At 44.3% G+C, this 19668-nt stretch overlaps 2 protein-coding genes across 8 annotated transcripts in view; one reads left to right on the top strand and one right to left on the bottom strand.

Moving 5' to 3' along the window:
* The window catches only part of CEP290 (centrosomal protein 290), a 65485-nt gene extending 63361 nt beyond the window's left edge, over window positions 1-2124 (top strand). For all 6 annotated transcript variants that reach the window (XM_029078824.2, XM_029078823.2, XM_029078820.2 and 3 more), the window contains one exon: window positions 1564-2124. In XM_029078824.2, the coding sequence (XP_028934657.1) occupies window positions 1564-1752 (189 nt within the window). In that variant the 3' untranslated portion in view covers window positions 1753-2124. The remainder of the gene's footprint in view (window positions 1-1563) is intronic.
* C14H12orf29 (chromosome 14 C12orf29 homolog) lies at window positions 1095-19668 on the bottom strand. 2 transcript variants are annotated; one of them, XM_029078835.2, is made up of 7 exons: window positions 19579-19668; window positions 8364-8481; window positions 7062-7157; window positions 6005-6121; window positions 4277-4474; window positions 3587-3756; window positions 1095-2658 (listed from the first exon to the last, which is right to left on the bottom strand). In XM_029078835.2, exons 1-7 carry the CDS (start codon window positions 19648-19650, stop codon window positions 2470-2472), a joined length of 960 nt encoding a protein of 319 aa, XP_028934668.1. In that variant the 5' UTR covers window positions 19651-19668; the 3' UTR covers window positions 1095-2469. The 2 variants fall into 2 exon arrangements, with proteins under 2 accessions (XP_028934668.1, XP_028934667.1); XM_029078834.2 differs by lacking the exon at window positions 19579-19668 and adding an exon at window positions 13656-13791.

Here is a 19668-nt window from a genome sequence, read left to right as displayed (position 1 = left end):
GTACGGATAGGAATAGAAGGCTGTGGAGTTGAGAGGCCTTTTTTTAAATGAAACAGACTTGTGTTAGAAGGGAGACGGTAAGGAGCTGTAGGCGAATGGTAGGGGATAGGATCAGTGACAGATAGAAGGGCTGGATTGGAGGAACAGTGTGGCCTAGTGGAAAGAGCCTGTGCTCTATCAGACAACACTGCTTCTCGGGCCACTTGTCCGCTGTGTGATCTTGGGCAAGTCGCTTCACTTCTCTGTGCCACAGTTACCTCATGTATAATACTGGGAGCCCCCTGTGGGGCTTGTAGCTACCCCAGCGCTTGGAACATAGTAAGCACTTAACAAATATACATTTACATGAGATGTGTACGTAAGTGCTACGGGGGTCGTTGGACCTTTTGGGCTGAGTTGGCAAGGAAGAGCTGGAATGGCAATTAAGGTAGAGAACAGGGAGGAAGATCAGATTCCTACAGGAAGTGTTTCCTGAAGTGAGTGGGATTTCAGAAGGGCTCTGACGATATCAGAAATGAAGAGAGAGGAGTTGCAGGGAGGAGGGTGCGAGCCAAAGGTTTGTGATGGGAGAAAGGGGAAGGAGGCCCAGTGAGTAGGTTATCACGGGAGGAATGAAGACGGAGCTGGAGTGTAGGGGGACGAGAGCCAACTTACCGTACGCTTTAAAGTCAACGTTCACGAGTCTCTCCTTGCTGCAGAGAGGAAAGGGAAGACACCGAAGGTTTCGGAGGAACTTACGGTACCGTTTTAGAAAAATGATTGGGGCGGGAGAGGGAAGGATAGAATGGAAGAATCAGATCGGGATGTGACAAGGGGCTGGCTCAGTGTGGTGGCCATTGGGGAGATTGATTTCTTCCTACTCTGCTGTTGTCATTATTTTAGTCTTAAACGAGTGCAAATATGACAAAGGTAAAGCAAATGATCACAGCCCTCCAAGGGCTTCCAACCTATAAAATGCCACAAACCCAGATTTATGACCCTTAGGGCCAGTAAAAAGTGGTCTTTGGTTACCATTAGGTCCCTTGGGAAAAACAGCACTGCTGTAGGACGTGCATTTTTATCATTCCTTTTGTTGTTTTAAGACACCTGAAACATACTGAACCACACTTGTTTATTTGTTACTTGTTTTTATTACATGTAGTAAAGTGATAGTTCTGAAGACCAGGAGATAAATTAGAATACTGCACATCAGATTTAAACTTAGGAAAGATGTCCAAATAACTTTCAATGTTACATTTTCTATTCTTTTTCTTTAAAAGTCACCTAGAGCATCTAAAATAGGTTTGGAAAAAGTCAATATTTTAACCTATGAAGATACTGATATTCTATTTAAAGAACAAAAGAAAAACATTTCATGGAGGCAAGAGAATGTATTAATTCAGGTGAAGGATAGGCTTTTAATGGCATTATTGGCTAACCTTAAAAAATGTACTGCAATTTAAAGCCTAAAAAACATTGCTGTCTCCTTAACTCGCTGCTGGCACTCAGAACTTTATCCAGTAGGATTAGGAAGTTTTTTTCTAGTTCTGAGTGATTTCAAATATTATTTTATGTTTCCCACAGGAAGAAATCATACAGCTAAAAAAAGAACTAGAAAATGTGGATCCTTCATTTTTTGAGGAAATTGAAGACTTGAAGTATAATTACAATGAAGAAGTGAAAAAGAATATACTCCTGGAAGAAAGATTAAAAAAACTCTCGGAACAATTTGGAGTCCCAACGGATAGTCCTGATAATGCTTCTATCACCTAATAGCAACTTACATCACCAGCTTTAGAGGCGCACAGCTGTGAAAGAGGTTTCAGTGACCAGTCTTCCGTTCTTTACAAATGATTCCCGTCAAATTGACAGAATCTAATTGAACATTATATTTTAATATATTAGGATTATTTTTATACGCTTTATATGAAGTATAAGTTGTAAATGATGCATGTGTATATAGTGTGTGACAAATATTGTGTTAGAGTCATAGTAAAGTCCTCATTTAGCATTTACAATTTACAGTTATGGACTTGTGAATTTATGTGACTCGTTTCTCTTGAAGTTTAGCCAGTTTCCTTCGTGAGTAGCCCAGTGTGTACTAAGTCTGTTTGAATTAAAGTTGAGACCCCATGTTCAAGATCATAAAATTAGGTTGAGAATTATTTTCTATTTCCAGTATCAAATGGGATAGACTTCACTCCCCTAATTGTATCCCTAACCATCTAGGCCAGGAATTATAGCAGTTTTTGTCCTTCAAAACAAAACTGCCCAGGCACCATGAAGCTGCTAGAAGCAGCTTCCAGCCCCTCACTCCCGATTGATGCCTAAAGCTGTTTTTAAGTTAAGAAAAATATGGAAGGCTTAAACAAACGCTCTATTTTCTGGATTCGATTTTAAACACTTTTTGCTGTAAAGAGAAAAGGGGTCACTTTTCATTCAGCCAAACGTACTCTTCCAACATTTCACTTTACTCCACTGGACAACACTTCAACCATCCAGCTTTATATCTCTCAGACTGCCAAATTTTTGACTATCAAGCTTAGAAAAATGACTAAACAGACATTTAGAATCCAGGTCACAGCCATATTTGCTGCTGCTTATATTAACAACAACCGGCTGAGAGTTCATGTGAGTGTCTGGTATTGGCCAGCGTAAGCCAAGGTGATGGCGATGGACCTGTGAAGGGAAAAGAAATAAGTGAAAATGACTAAAAAGGCTAACTCCTGGGAGAAAATTTGTTAAGTACTTAATCTGTGTTAAGCACTGTTCTAACTGTTGGGGTTCATACAAGATAAGTCCCACATGGGGTTTAAGTACGAGGGAGTAAAGGTACTGAATCCCCGTATGGCAGATGAGGGAACTAAGGCAAAGAAAGTAAAGTGACTTGCCCAAGGTCACACAGCGGGCAAATGGCGGAGCGGACAGTAGAAGACTGTAAGCCCGTCAAAGGGCAGGGACTGTCTCTGTTACCGATTTGTACATCCCAAGTGCTCAGTACAGTGCTCTGGACATAGTAAGCGCTCAATAAATACTACTGAATGAATGACTGAACCCAGATCCTCTGATTCCCAGGCCCATGCTCCTTCCACTGGGCCATACTGCTCTGCCATATTAAAAGTAGTTCTGTGTAAGGCAGAGGAATGATTTAGGGAGCCTGGGGAATGGGAACAGGAGGCAGAGATAATGCGAAGGGGAGCGGCAATGCAAAGGTAAGATCAGGAGAGAATGAAAATTTTACCAGTTACCAGGGCTGTCCCCTTTATTTCAACAAAAACAAAGAGGGCTGGTGTTACTGGGAGCCTGCTTTCATTCCCAAGAAGGGTCTACAGAGAACCAAGGCAAGCACCTGGTATGGCACTCTGTTTTTTCCCGTCTAGCTACGTTGACTTTTCACTGCTAACACTGTAAAAAAAAAAACCACCCTATGCTACTTATGGAAAGCTTCATTATATTTACCATACACGTGAATTCACCAGTGCTTCCAAGAAATTCGTTTCTTGGTATACATAGCAAAGAAAAAGGTTTTCCTGCAATGTTTCATTCTTTAGCATTCCACATTTTTGAAGGACAAGTGCAACCAAAACATCAATTCCATAAACCCTACCTTGATTAAGCACCCATCGCTGCAGTGCCACACTATGCCTTCAATTTTACCCTCTCGGCAACTCTCAAACCAAGTCAATAGGTCGCTGTGCTTTAGGCTAGGCTGACTTTTTATTTTAAATGCTCCGTGTGGAACAAGAAGGTGTACAGGATGCTTCTTGCTTCCTAATCCTAAACAATGAAAGGTGACCATCATTAACTGCTCGAACCAAAAAGCAATAATAAGACAGAACAAAAGACCGAACTAAATTCCAATATTTCCTCCAAATCGGAGTCAAAAAGTTTACCCGGTACCTACATTTTTGAAGTATTTCAAGTGATATTTCCTTAAAACAACACTAAAGGTACGCACAACCCATACGATTACGTTTCCCTTAAGTGAAGCTCAATCTGCCTAGATGGTTTTTCATACACGGGTGAGTAGTGGCATTTTTACTGGAAACAAAATAAAGCAGGAGTCATGTCGAATTCGCCCACCCGGAACACTCCACTGTGTCCCAGAATTTGCCATAGTAAGAAATAAAGGTAAGAGTAGAAGCCCCGTAATCTAATTCAATAACCCGCAAGTCATTTCCTTGATTGTACTTCTGAGCGTATACTGTCCCCAAAACTCGTCGGACCGCCTTTAAAGGAAACGATTTTGAACATCCGCGCAGTTTTCTACCACGAAATAGGAAAACAGAATACATACCATATGGATTAGCATTGATGTTTGTTCCTATGAGTTCTAGCGTTTGTTCCAATAGATCAGATAATGGAACTGCACTGATTTCTAGAAGGCCAGGGTCACCAGCATGACAGTTTAATACAAGGGCTGTTTCAAACTCATAATTGACCACAGAAGAGTGCCAGCAATATTGTTTATTATTTTTCTCCACCGGCAACCAACCTTTAAACAAAAAAAGACCATTTTAATAATAGTAGAAATCCGCTCATTTTCTTTGTTTTTTTTAAACAAAAAAAGACCATTTTAATAATAGTAGAAATCCGCTCATTTTCTTTGGTTTATTCTAAGAAATGACTCGCCTTTGGCATACGTGGTTTCAGTAGTCGATACTCTCTTGATAAAGATGTATGACCCATCGTCAGTTAATCAGTAAGCCGCTGGCAATTATTTAGTTCCTACAGAGCACCATACTAAGCACTTTAGAGAGTACAACAAAAACCAAACACATACTCCCTGTCCTCAAAGAGCTGACACTCTAATGGGTGATCGGCAAATGACAAAGAGTGGGAGCAAAGGAAGGACAAGGATAAAATAGAAAACGGAATCATGATCCAGGAACCATTGTGGGATACACCTTCCTTAAGCTAGCTTTTAGAAAAATATCACCCATACTGAAAATCTTTTCTCCCAAATACGGGACCCCTAAAACAATCTACTAGCCTCTCCTGAGAATCCTAGTGGAGTCTTGCATGAGCCTAATTGGCAGAAGCGGAGGCTGAGTACAAGCCCGGGCTGGACCCAGGAGACCCTCCCTCCCCAGTGGAAGACCCCGTGCATCCCTGGCTCGATAAGTACTGGCAAACAGCAGCACGGCCCCGGTCGCCGACACGGAACCTCTAAGAATATAGATGGCTTCACTCCCGTCGTAGCCAAGGAGGGGATCCTGAAACTATGGCAACCACATTTCAATCTCCTCCTGACCACATCTTCTCCTACAAAGGACACAGCCTTGCACAGCACAGAAAACCTGCCAAGGCACTAAGACTTGGGCGGCATCCCAACGAGCAAGAAAGTCACCATGGTAACTGGGATGGTGAAAAACAGCAAAGCCCATGGCCCGACTGAAAGCGCACCTGCTGTAATCCAAAAACCGTGGGAAAGAGACCTCTTCTCCCACCGCGCACACACGCTTCTCCAAATATGGGACACTGAGGAAATGCCACAGGATCTCCAAGAAGGAAGGTGAAAGATTACTCCACGGTAGCTAACGTGGTACCTCCTAAGTCCCACATCGCTGACAAAATCCTGCCCAGATATTTTCTAACCCGGGCCTCGAGGAAAACTGTTATTCCCATCTCAAAGACACGCATCTTAGGCAAGCCCGCCCTCCTGCCCTTTTTCAGTTTGTCGGTGTCCCTCAGCACATCTTTACTCTCCAGCACAATCCTTGATCCACATTTTCCCTTTCAGTGTATTTTTCTGTTTTTTCTACTCATTTGTGTTGATGTTACACCAGAAGATCAGCAACCCACCTAGACTACTATTTGGTCGCCAACAGTCTGGAAAAGAAATTTGCAAGAAATGATTGTACACGCCGATAGCACTCACCTCTACAAAACTGTAAAAAGAAGTATGCTTGCCAGTAGAATGCTGTATTTAGACTCAGAGACCCCTGCAGGATATAGTGCTTAATATAAAACACTGTCATTATTATTATTTACCTCTCATAGCCATTCGAGTTGGTCAACTGACCTGGAATATGCCCATTTTCATCAGGGACTGGATTTCCATTTAAATATTCTATTTCTTTCGCTGGAATCCATCTCTCGGGGACAGGCTTGAAGTCTTCCTCAACATTCCAAACAAATTCTTCAGGAGAAAATAAGAACATGAGTCACAAATCGTCTATAAAGCCTCTACTAGACTTCAAATAAAAGAGAACAGGTTTCTATAACCAATGTGGAGCCCCAAAGTAAGAGTCACCGAGGTTTTATACCACCACACTATTTATTAAGGGATATTTAAGCATAAAAAATTTCCCCTCAAAAATTTCTCGACTTTGAAATGGTATGGATTGGTCCCCTACTCAATCCCCTACTCAATGTTCCTCGGAGGATTCATTCATAAAATATTTATTGAGCGCTAACTCTGTGCAGAGCACTGTACTACATGCATAGATATCAAATTTGCCCCCGAAATTGCAGAGGAAACCAACTCTTCCTCTAGCCCTCGACCCACCTGCCATCCCATGGTCATAGTCAACTGCAATGGAGGACCACTCCTCAGCACTGGGTGGGTTTTTTAGTCTTTTTTTTTTTTTAAATAGTATTTGTTAAGCACTTACTATTTGCCAGGCTCTGTAATAAATGCTGGTGTAGATACAACATAATCAGCTTGGACATTGTCCCTTTCCCTCACAGGGCTCACAGTATTAATCCCCATTTTACAGCTGAGGTAACTGAGGCCCAGAGAAATGAAGTGACTTGCCCAAGGTCACACAGCAGGCTAGTGGCAGAGCTGAGATTAGAACCCAGGACCTCTGACTTCCAGGCCCATGCTCTTCCAGTAGGCCATGCTACTTCTCATAGCATTCTCCATCTGTTGAGATACTAATAATTCATTTTTCACTCATTTTTCTTGTTTCACTCCTGTAGAAGTCTCCAGCAGCCTCCCACCCTGAATTACAACTTTTATAGTCCCCCCTCTGCAATTTAGCAACAGGAAGCTTTTATCTGCAGTCACTTCCAAAGACTATATTTTCACACATTTTAAATCTTCAAAGTGTAAGAGCATAAGAATTTATACTCACCCTTTGTGTTTTCCTTGGAATAGAGAAATCTCTTAAATCGTTTTTCTGCTTGCTTGTTGGGTTTTCGATCTAATCGGGCCCAAAGATACGGCCGACCTGGAAGTTTAAAGACGAGTCGTTTCAGTGAGAATACCGGGCAAAAATTTCTTTTTTTAAATTACAATTTCTCAATCACAGTGGATTCATCTTGGAAGGGAGACTGCAACTCAAGTGCAACCTCCACGTCAAATACCGGTCAAAAGGGTATGGAATATAACCTGATAAGCTACTTGTTAAGAGCTTACTATGTGCCAAGCATTGTTCTACGTGCTGGGGTAGAGTAAGGTAGTCAGGTTGGACACAGTCCCTGTCCCACATAGGACTCACGCTCTTAATCCCCATTTTACGGATGAGGTAACTGAGGCGCAGAGAAGTGCAATGACTTGTCCGAAGTCACAGTGCAGACATGTGGCTGAGGCGGGAATTAGAACCCATGACCTCCTGACGCCCAGGCCCGTGCTCTACCACTAAGTCGCGGAACTCCTCATTGTGCTCTATTTCCCCAGCAAAAATTCACATCTAAAAAAAGCACCCGGAAATTGTACATTGAAAGTAACAACTCAGAGAGAGTAATCTTTAAATTAATGCTAATTCATTGTACAAATCAGGGTATAATTCACATGTATTAGGTATGCATATGTGCTTTACACATATAATAATAATGATGATGGTATTTGTTAAGCGCTATGTGCAGAGCACTATTCTAAGCGCTGGGGTACATACAGGGTCATCAGGTTGTCCCACGTGGGGCTCACAGTCTTCATCCCCATTTCAAAGATGAGGGAACTGAGGCACAGCAAAGTGAAGTGACTTGCCCACAGTCACACAGCTGACAAGGGGCAGAGTCAGAATTTGAACCCTTGACCTCAGACTCCCAAGCCCGGGCTCTTTCCACTGAGCCACGCTGCTTCTCATATAATATATACAAATACCTGAAACAGCTCTATTCATTTTCTATATAATTTTTCAATGCTATTTCACTCCTTTGCCCTCCCAAGGCCATAAAAATGAAGTAAATCAGAGTGAACATCAGTAACAGAAAGGATTGAGCTCAATCACAAGAGTCACCCTTAAATTTTAATTCTTGAATTCTTATAAAAATTTGGACTTTTCAGTGTTTCGGGGACTCTTGTTACTCTTCATTACTTTTCACTTACAGCTAATTGAAGCAGCAGGTCAGTATTACATTTCCTACAGTGAAACGCATTAATAAATAGGGTATCATATTAAAATGGGAATGCCAACTAAATCTTTACAACTTACCTTTATAAGTAGTAACATAACAACACGTTCCATCCACTTTTTCAGTAGGAATTGCATTGTATATGTCTGCATCTAATGCTTTATGATTTATAGTTTCAGTTGCCAAAACTTTAAATGGCTTAAAGAAGGAAAGAAAAGATTTGAGCTGTAAGTTTCCTTCATGATGACGTAGATATACAGATGTTTTTGTACAATCTACATTAATATACTTGTAAAAGCCTACTTTCTACTTTCATTCATTCCTTCATTCAATCGCATTTATCGAGCGCTCACTGTGTGCAGAGCAGAAAGAGACGATTCCTGTCCGTGACGGGGTTTATTATACGGTTCCATCTATTCCTTTTCATTCATTCATTCATTCAATAGTATTTATTGAGCGCTTACTGCGTGCAGAGCACTGTACTAAGCGCTTGGAATGAACAAGTCGGCAACAGATAGAGACGGTCCCTGCCGGTTGACGGGCTTACGGTCTAATCGGGGGAGACGGACGGACGAGAACGATGGCAATAAATAGAGTCGAGGGGAAAAACATCTCGTAAAAACGATGGCAACTAAATAGAATCGAGGCGATGTACATCTCATTAACAAAATAAATAGGGTAATGAAAATATATACAGTTGAGCGGACGAGTACGGTGCCGAGGGGATGGAAAGGGAGAGGGGGAGGAGCGGAGGGAAATGGGGGGAAAAGAGGGTTAGGCTACGGAGAGGTGAAGGGGGGGGCGGTAGAGGGAGTAGAGGGAGAAGAGGAGCTCAGTCTGGGAAGGCCTCTTGGAGGAGGTGAGTTTTAAGTAGGGTTTTGAAGAGGGGAAGAGAATCAGTTTGGCGGAGGTGAGGAGGGAGGGCGTTCCGGGACCGCGGGAGGACGCGGCCCGGGGGTCGACGGCGGGACGGGCGAGACCGAAGGACGGCGAGGAGGCGGGCGGCGGAGGAGCGGAGCGTGCGGGGTGGGCGGTAGAAAGAGAGAAGGGAGGAGAGGTAGGAAGGGGCGAGGTGATGGAGAGCCTCGAAGCCTAGAGTGAGGAGTTTTTGTTTGGAGCGGAGGTTGATAGGCAACCACTGGAATTGTTTTGTACAGTCAGGTAAAAAAAAAAAAAAATAAAATTAGGGGGAAGTCACCACTAATAAAAGCTATAATCAGTGCACACGTTTTATACTACCAAAGCTTTTGCCGGTAGAAAACGTTAGCTGTTAACAACAGGAAAATGAAGTTATATTCCAGATGCAATCACCCTTTGACTGCATTAGCGTCATCATCGGTTGCATTTAACGGCTTTCAATTTTAAACGTTTTAAATGTTTAAATACCTTAAGCACTCCTTGACCAAGTTTTGATTCTCTTTACATATTTTCTCTATACAATTTTCTTTATTTCATTTTATACATATTTTCTTTATTTCATTCTTAAAATGACTTTGAGTTTTTACCTTAGAAACTTCCAAGATGTGCCTTGACTATGCTGAAAACATTTCAGTCAATTGACCCTAACTAGCCTACTCTTGGCCAGAACAATTCCACCCTTGAAAAATTTGCTAAACTTGAAATATGGCCTTTTTACGGTTAAACATGCTTTTCTGGTAAATCCTTTCCTAGTCGGTTGAAAGGCAGCTAACAAAAAGTTAGGGATATTTCATATCAAGCAAGAAATACCAAGGCTCTACCTTTTTTTGTCTAGTTGTCTATTATTTTTTCACAATTAAGGAATTGAAGAAAATGACCACAGTTTCTGGATCTTTTCTAAGAACCTACATTCATTCTTTAAATCAAAATCTTTCGACATCCTAGATTTACAACATACTTCTGCCCATGTGAACTTTTGGTGAATTTCTCAAGAAGCAGTGTGGCTTTAGTGGCCAGGACACACTCCTGAAAATCAGAGGACTTGGGTCCTGATTCCTACTCTGCCACCTGCCTGCTGTGTGAACTTGAGCAAATCATAAAACTTCTCTGTGCCTCAATTTCCCCATCTGTAAAATGGGATTAAAATACTTGTCCTCCCTCCCCCTCGGACTCCGAGCCCAGTAGGGAACAGGGACTGTGTCCGATCTGTGTCTAAGCCACGTTGCTTCTCCTGTAATTTAGCAGCTATTTAATTATCAACAATAAACCATTTTAATGACAGATCTGGGGCATTTTTCCTACCATCCCGCAAGAAAAACAAGTCAAACGACAAAGAGAAAGGGATCTGCGCAGCCTCAGACCATTCACCCGCCTTCTGTCTGTATGATTACCTACATTAGGTGGCAACTGAGTCTGTTGAGATGATTATAGGGTGCATATGAGTCTTCAATAAAGATTTACTACAAAGCACGATTTTAGGTTTAGAAGTTTCTCGGTCAAGGTCTAGCTGCTTCGTGGGCAACTCCTCCTTTCAAGACGTTTTACTCCTTTTTCTGGAGTAGCTCCATTCTCAGCATATCACAAGGAGGACAGTGTTATTCCAACGATTTCATGTGCGTTTGGGGACAGAGATAAGGACAGGTCAAACACTCATTCAATGGTACTCAGTAAGCGTTTACCGTGTGCAGAGCACTGTAATAATAATAATAATAATGTTGGTATTTGTTAAGCGCTTACTATGTGCAGAGCACTGTTCTAAGCGATGGGGTAGAGACAGGGTAATCGGGTTGTCCCACGTGAGGCTCACGGTTAATCCCCATTTTACAGAGGAGGTCACTGAGGCCCAGAGAAGTGAAGTGACTTGCCCAAAGTCACACAGCTGACAAGTGGCAGAGCTGGGATTCGAACTCATGACTTCTGACTCCCAAGCCCGGGCTCTTTCCGCCGAGCCACGCCGCTTCTCTAATTTAAATTTCTTCTCTAATTTACTGCACTAAAACACTTGGGAAAATACACTACTACGGAGTTGGTGGACGTGATCCCTGCCCGCCAGGAGGTTACAGTCTCCAGGGGGAGAGAGACGTTAAAATAGGGATGGTGGAAATTAAGTAGAGTTCGGAGATATTTACAAAATTGGGCCGGGGCAGAATCAACATGCTTAAAGGGCCCAGTTTATAATTGAACAGTAGGTAGAGGGGAACTATTGGGTTTAGTCTGGTTCCCGCGTCTTAGGGAACCTTTCCGAGTGCGTCTCATGTGGCACAGGGAGACTGTGTCTGCCCCGATTATCTTTTTTCGACCCCAAGACGTCTTATCTGCAAGTCCAGTCTACCAGGCGCCCTTCACGGCTCTTACGATTGTATGACAAGGAACCCACACTTCTTGCCTCCTAGTAACTCTCTCTTCCTGTAACTGGACTAGGAATTCACCTCTGAGTTATAATAGACAACTTTTAGACACGTAGAGCTATTTGTCAACTCGATTTCCAGCGGCAGTGTATGGATCCGAAAGCTGGAGAGTGAAAACACGGGATTAAAAAGAACAGCGATTCTTCTGAGGTGTGGGGTTGGAGACGGCTTTTGCGAATACCACGGACTGCCCGAAAGACAGATGGATTTTAGAGCAAATTAAACCAAGGTGGCCTTTGGAAGGACAAATGACTCCACTTAGATTAGCATATTTTGGACCGAGATCTCCGGAGAAGGCACTATCGCTAGGAAAAGTCCAGAGTAAACGTGGAAGAGGCCGACCGGCAGCTGGACGGAGAGAGGCCACCACCATGATAACTAAAAAACCATTAAAAAGCCTGGAAGAGAATGATCGTTAATAATAATAATAATAATAAGGAAGAGAATGATCACTATAATAATAATAATAATGTTGGTATTTGTTAAGCGCTTACTATGTGCTGAGCACTGTTGTAAGCGCCGGGGGAGATCCAGGGTCAACAGGCTGTCCCACCTGAGGCTCCCAGTCTTCATCCCCATTTTCCAGATGAGGGAACTGAGGCCCAGAGAAGTGAGGTGACTTGCCCACGGTCACACAGCTGACAAGTGGCAGCGCTGGGATCCTCTCCTATTAATGATCCTATCATTAATCCTATCTGCGGAGCAATTACCGGGTGCAAAGCACTGTACTAAGTGGTGGGAAGAGAACGATCATTAATCCTAGCGGTGGAGCCCTTGGGGGTGCAAAGCGCTGTCCTAAGCACTTGGGCGAGTGCGACGCAGCAGCAGAGGAGCGTGGCTCAGTGGAAAGAGTAGGGGCTTGGGAGTCAGAGGTCATGGGTTTTAATCCCGACTCTGTTGCTTGTCAGCTGTGTGACCTTGGGCAAGTCACTTTGCTTCTCTGGGCCTCAGTGGCCGCATCTGTAAAATGGGGATTAAAACCGTGAGCCCCATGTGGGACAACCTGATCACCTTGGATCCCCGCCCCAATGCTTTGAACAGTGCTTGGCACATAGTAAGTGCTTAACAAATCCCATTACTGATGAATGAATGAAGGGGGGAAGGGGTCCAAATCCCATTCTTAATGAATGATGAATGAAGGGGGTGGGGTCCAAATCCCATTATTAATGATTAATAAATCCAAATCCCACTATTAATGATTAATGAATGGAGAGAGGTCCTAATCCCATAATAATGAACGGGGGAGGGGGTCCAATTCCCATTATTAATGAATGAATGAATGGGGAGGGGTCCAAATCCCATTATTAATGAATGAATGAATGGGGGAGGAGGTCCAAATCCCATTATTAATGAAAGACGAATGAATGGGGGAGGGGGTCCAAATCCCATTCTTAATGATGAATGAATGGGGGAGGGGTTCAAATCCTATTATTAATGATTAATGAATCCAAATCCCATTCTTAACGAATGAATGAGTGGGGGAGGGAGTTCCAATCCCATTATAAATGAATGATTAATGAATCCAAATCCCATTCTTCACGGATGATGAATGAATGGGGAAGGGGGGGGGTCCAAATCTCACGAATGAATGGGGGGGAGGGGCCTAATCCTATAATAACGAATGAACGGGGGAGGGGCCCAATCCCCATCATGAATGAATGAATGAACGGGGGAGGGGCCCAATCCCCATCATGAATGAATGAATGAACGGGGGAGGGGCCCAATTCCCATCATGAATGAATGAATGAACGGGGGAGGGGCCCAATCCCCATCATGAACGAAGGAATGAACGACTGAGGGGGGGGAGGGGTCCACATCCCATATTAGCGAGTGACGAATGAAGGGGGGAGGGGCCCCATTGCCCTGATGATTCAATAGCATCGAGGTCAGGCGTCTCGATTGGGCGCTCACGATGTGCGGAGCCCTGGGAATGGACCAGACGAACGACGCCCGACGGGGCCGGGGGGGGGGGGGGGGGGGGCCCCCCCCCCCCCCCCCCCCCCCCCCCCCCCCCCCCCCCCCCCCGGGCCGCGCCGCGCCGGGCACCTGCTGTTCCCGCTTGGGGGAGGGCTCCTCCGGCCGCAGCTGCGTGAGGAAGAGGCAGGGCGTCTTCCTCTGCACCGCAAACACGCGCCTCATCGTCGGGCGGCCCCGGCGGCGGCGGCCCCGGGCGGCGGGAGGCGACGCCGAGGAGCCGGAAGGGGCGGGGCGGGCCCGGCCGGAAGGGGCGGGGCCCGGCGCCGAGCGGCCAGTCCGGGACCGCCACGTCACCCGGGGGCGGGGCCCGGCGCCGCCGCCGCGCGCGGCATCCTGGGACTTGGAGTCCCGCCCCCGCCCGCCTCGCTCATGCATTCATTCACCCATTCGTCCGTTCATTCGCTCGCCCGTTCTGTCATTCGTTCAGTCAGTCGTTCATTCGTTCGTTCTTCCATCCATCCGTCCGTCCGTCCGTCCATTCATTCATGCGTTCGTTCGTTCATTCATTCATTTGCTCGTTCATTCGCTCGTTCGCTTAACCATTCATTCATTCATTCGCTCATTCATACACTCATTCGCTCATTCATTCACTAATTCATTCACTCGCTCATTCATTCATTCGCTCATTCATTCGCTCATCCATTCGTTCATTCGCTCATTCATTCGTTCGTTCATTCATTCATTTGCTCGTTCATTCGCTCGTTCGCTTAACCATTCATTCATTCATTCGCTCATTCATACACTCATTCGCTCATTCATACACTCATTCGCTCATTCATTCACTAATTCATTCACTCGCTCATTCATTCATTCGCTCATCCATTCATTCACTCGCTCATTCATTCATTCACTCGCTCATTCATTCGCTCATTCATTCATTCGCTCATTCATTCACTCGCTCATTCATTCATTCGCTCATTCATTCGCTCATTCATTCGCTCATTCACTCATTCGTTCATTCATAATAATGCTGGTGTGTGTTAAGCACTTACTATGTGCAGAGCACTGTTCTAAGCGCCGAGGGAGAGGCAGGGTGATCAGGTCGTCCCACGTGAGGCTCACAGTCTTCATCCCCATTTTACAGATGAGGTCACTGAGGCACAGAGAAGTGAAGTGACTTGCCCAAAGTCACACAGCTGGCAAGCGGCGGAGCCGGGATTCGAACCCATGACCTCTGACTCCCAAGCCCGGGCTCTTGCCACTGAGCCACGCTGCTTCCAATGAATTAATTCATTCATTCATTCCTTCGTTCGCTCATTCATTCATTCATTCATTCATTCATCCGCTCATTCATTCATCGCTCTTTCATTCCTTCGGTCATTCACTCGCTCACTCACTCATTCATTCGTTCTTTCATTCATTCGTTCTTTCATTCATTCTCCCGTTCATTCGCTCACTCATTCATTCGTTCTTTCATTCACTAGCTCATTCATGCATTTGTTCTTTCATTCATATCTCATTCATTCATTCATTCATTCATTCATTCGTTCATTCATTTAACTCCATCGTACTTATGGAGCACTTACTACTACTGCTGATAACAGTGATGGTATTTGTTAAACGCTTACTACGTGCCAAGCACTGTTCTAAGCGCTGGGCTAGATATAAGGTCAGCAGGTTGTCCCACGTGGGGCTCACAGTCTTCATCCCCATTTTAATAATAATAATGTTGGTATTTGTTAAGCGTTTACTATGTGCCAAGCACTGTTCTAAGCGCTGGGGGAGATACAGGGTCATCAGGTTGTCCCACGTGAGGCTCACGGTTATAATCTCCATTTTACAGATGAGGTCACTGAGGCCCAGAGAAACTAAATAACTTGCCCCAAGTCCCACAACTGAGAAGCGGTGGAGCCGGGATTAGAACCCACAACCTCTGACTCCCAAGCCCGGGCTCTTTCCATTAAGGGACGCTTACTGGGTGCAGAGCACTGTACTAAGCGCTTGGAAAGTACCGTTCAGCAACAGATAGAGACAATCCCTGCCCAACAATGGGCTCGCAGCCTAGAAGGCAGGGAGACGGACTTCAAAACAAGGCAGGCATCAAGAGCATCAAAATAAATAGAATTATAGATATATATATATATATACACATCATCAATAAAATAAATAGAATAATATCTACATATATATACAGAAATGCTGTGGGGTGGGGGTGGAGCAGAAGAGGGGAGTAAGGGCGAGGGGGAGGGCATTTATTCATTTTTTTTTCATTTAAGCTCTTACTATGTGGCAGGCACTGTACTAAGCGCTGGGGTGGACACAGGTAAATCGGGTTGGACCCAGTCCCCGTCCCACGTGGGGCTCACAGTCTCAATCCCCATTTTACAGATGAGGGAACTGAGGCCCGGAGAAGGGAAGAGACTAGCGCAAGGTCACACAGACACGTGGCGGAGGCGGGATTAGAACCCATGACCTTCTGAGCCCCAGGCCCGTGCTCGATCCACTACGCCATCATTCATTCCTTTCTTTCATTCATTCACTCGTAGTAATAATAAAATCATTCATTCATTCATTCATTGCCCGGCATTACTCCTACTCCTAATGATGGTATTCGTCAAGCGCTTACTATGTGCCAGCCACTTCACTAAACGCTGCGGCGCTGACATGCAAATTAGATTGGACAGAGTCCCTGCCCTATGAGGGACTCAAAGTCTTCATCCCCATTTTCCAGATGAGGGAACTGAGGCACAGAGGAGTGAAGTGACTTGCCCAAAGTCACACTGCCAAGTGGTGGAGTCGGCATTGGAACCCAAGGCATGGCTAAGAGGATAGAGCACAGGACTGGGAGTCAAAAGGACCTGGGTTCTAATCCTGGCTCTGCCACTTCACAGCTGTGTGACCTTGGGCAAGTCACTGTAATTCTCTGGGCCTCAGTTACCTCATCTGTAAAACGGGGACCGAGACTATGGGCCCCATGTGGGACAGAGACTGTGTCCAGCCCGATTTGCTTGGATCCATCCCAGAGGTTAGAAGAGTGCCTGGTACATAGTAAGCATATAACAAATGTCATGATTATTATCGTTCTTCTTATTATTCTGAGTCCGTCCTGTGCTTTACCCACTGAGCCATGTATTGGACACTTCCTGTGGGCAGAGCACTGTACTAAGCCCTTGGGAGAGTACATATAACAATAAATGGACACATTTCCCTGCCCACAAGGAGCTTCTTTTGTTCATTCTTCTTTTTTTCTTTCCCTTTTTGGTCATTGTTAAGCGCTTACTGTGTGCCAGGCACTTGTACAAAACGCTGAGGTAAATACAGCCTAATCGGGTGGAACCCAGTGCATGTCCCACATGGGGTTCACAGTTTTAATCCCCATTTTACCGATGAGGTAACTAAGGCACAGAGAAGTTAAGTAACTGTCCCAAGGTCACACAGCAGACAAGTGGTGGATCCAAAGTAGAACCCAGGTCCTTCTTTGTGTATGATTTTTTTTAAAACGCTTACTGTGTGCCAGGCACTGTACTAAGCACTAGGATAGAGATTGGACACAGTCCATGTCCCACGTGGGGCTCCATTTTACAGATGCGGTAACCGAGGTGCAGTGAAGTGACTTCCCCACAGTCACACAGCAGTCAAATGGAGGAGCCAGGATTAGAACCCAGATTCTTCTGACTCCCAGGTCCTTTCTCTAACCCCTAGGCTATGCTGCTTCTCCTTTAGAAGAATTCTCCTTCCCATCTTGCCAACCAAAGATTTTCAAACTATTATAATCCTCAGATCCCAGTTATTCTATGAAGACTGACTCTAGGTGCTTAAATAATGATTTTCGATCTTCAGCTAATAGTAAATGCTAGTAAATAGGGAAGCTAATAATGAAAGACCCTGCCATTCTCACCACTGCATTGCACCTAAAAAGTAGTCAATAAATACCATTATTTATGTCTGGGTAAAACGGTAGCAGTCTGTAACCACACTGGTGGAAAACTCCAATTTTCCCTTTGCTGTAGCCTTCCAAAAAGTAGCCTTACTAGTGAATGGAAGCAGTGCTGGGGTAAAAAGTCTTTTTTTTTTTTTCCAGAATACCATCAGAAAGAATCTCCAAATGTGAGAGACATCAACTTTTTGGGCTCCACCTATTGTCCAACAATTTACTAGTTGCCCTGACGTTATTTTAAATGAATGCAAATTAATTGACCGTCATCGGGATTTCAACATCGATTCCTTGTCACGAATCAAATAGTATATGAGATTATAATGGCTCAGTGGAAAGGGCCCGGGCTTGGGAGTCTGAGGTCATGGGTTCGAATCCCAGCTCTGCCACTTGTCAGCTGTGTGACTGTGGGCAAGTCACTTCACTTCTCTGGGCCTCAGTTCCCTCATCTGTAAAATGGGGATGAAGACTGTGAGCCTCACGTGGGACAACCTGATGACCCTGTATCTACCCCAGCACTTAGAACAGTGCCCTGCACATAGTAAGCGCTTAACAAATACCAACATTATAATAATAATAATAATTATTTTCGTCAATAACTTAATGTGATATACTACAATAATTATATAATAGTATAATGTGGCACCCAGAACCCACATGGTTTGACTAAGCTCACAACAGGAAGAAAATAATAAAAATAATAATTGCGCTATTCGTTAAGCACACATCTGCGTCCCAAGTACTGTACTAAGTGCTGGGGAAAATAACTATATATATATATATATATATATATATATATATATATATATATCCTGATTGGATACAGTCCCCGTGCCTTATGAGGCTTTCAGTCTGAGAAAGAGAGAACAAGTATTGAATCCATATTTTACGGACGAAGAAACAGGTGAAGAGACATTAAGTGACTTGCCCAAGGTCCCACAGCAGCCCGTGGATCTCTAGGAAAATCAGCTAGCTCAAGATAGAATAGTTTCTCCCCGAGGTTAGTATTTGTTAAGCGCTTACTATGTGCAGAGCACTGTTCTAAGCGCTGGGGTAGACACAGGGGAATCAGGTTGTCCCACGTGGGGGCTCAGTCTTAATCCCCATTTTACAGATGAGGGAACTGAGGCCCAGAGAGGTGAAGTGACTTGCCCACAGTCACACAGCTGACAAGTGGCAGAGCCGGGATTCGAACCCATGACCTCTGACTCCAAAGCCCGTTCTCTTTCCACTGAGCCACGCTGCTTCTGCATGAGATAGTTTAGTCTTTGGTTTTCCCATAGTGTTAGGCAAATCTAAGAAAGTCAAACAGACACTCTACACAAACCATGATTGTTACCTGATTAGTTCCTGATAGGGACTATCGATGAGAATGGAAATTACCAATGAAATGTAAAAATACAACAAACCTACTGCAAACAGAGGCACTAACTGAGCACTTACTGCCACAAGACAGACACCAATGACTTCTAAAACCTTCAGGCTAATGGTAGACAAAGAATTTTGAAAAGCCTCATCCGTTCACCTTTCACATAGGTTTAGGTAACGTGCAGATGGAACATCACAAGCCCTTATATTGCAAGTATTAATACATTCACGGTTCGGAGGGAGTTGGTGAGTTGCAAACCAGGAAAAGAGTGCAAAAAAGACTAAGAACTATTGTTATTTGGTCCCTTTAAGGAGAGAGAAGCAAGAGGGGAGGGCAAAGGAATGGGAGAGAATTTTGAAAGGTTTCCTTTATCACCTTTGTCAGGGGACTAAGGGGAAGAAAAATATTGGACCCACTTAAATAGTTCAGTACTTAAACATCAGTGACTCCTCTAAAGCACTTAGTGCAGTAGTTGGCAAACGATAAGCGCTCGATAAATACAATTGAATCGAATGAAAGAATATCCTTCCATGGGCTCCCAAAGACCGACTAGTCTAGCTTGTGGGGAAGAGCAAACAATTAAATATCTACCCACAACTGCCACTTCTCAAACTGCCAGAGAACCTTCTGAGCATAACATTCTGTTACTACTGAGATGCATCACTCAAAACATTCTGTTTGTTATTTGAAAAGCAGCAAAGAAACAAAACATCTCCATCCACATGTATTCTCCACTACACACGGAGCACCTTCTCCTGCCTTCTCAGAAGAGCCGCGGGAATCATTCCATGGCCGCCACGGCCCGTGTCGGCAGCAGTCATCAACTGACGCCTACCAAA

The sequence above is a fragment of the Ornithorhynchus anatinus genome, chromosome 14 (genome assembly GCF_004115215.2).
Source record: "Ornithorhynchus anatinus isolate Pmale09 chromosome 14, mOrnAna1.pri.v4, whole genome shotgun sequence".
Classification (NCBI taxonomy): domain Eukaryota; kingdom Metazoa; phylum Chordata; class Mammalia; order Monotremata; family Ornithorhynchidae; genus Ornithorhynchus; species Ornithorhynchus anatinus.
The sequence above is the reverse complement of the archived record's forward strand: the minus strand, read 5'-3'. Positions and strand labels throughout refer to the sequence as shown.

Bases quoted from the DNA above. Each gene is read 5' to 3' on its own strand.
- C14H12orf29 (XM_029078834.2), bottom strand. From the start codon at position 13,748: ATGAGGCGCGTGTTTGCGGTGCAGAGGAAGACGCCCTGCCTCTTCCTC. The intron at 8,482-13,655 runs GTGCCCGGCGCG...TCCTTCTTTAAG, and splicing joins CCCCCAAGCGGGAACAGCAG to CCATTTAAAGTTTTGGCAAC. The intron at 2,659-3,586 runs GTAGGGTTTATG...TTCCCTTCACAG, and splicing joins GCGATGGGTGCTTAATCAAG to GTCCATCGCCATCACCTTGG.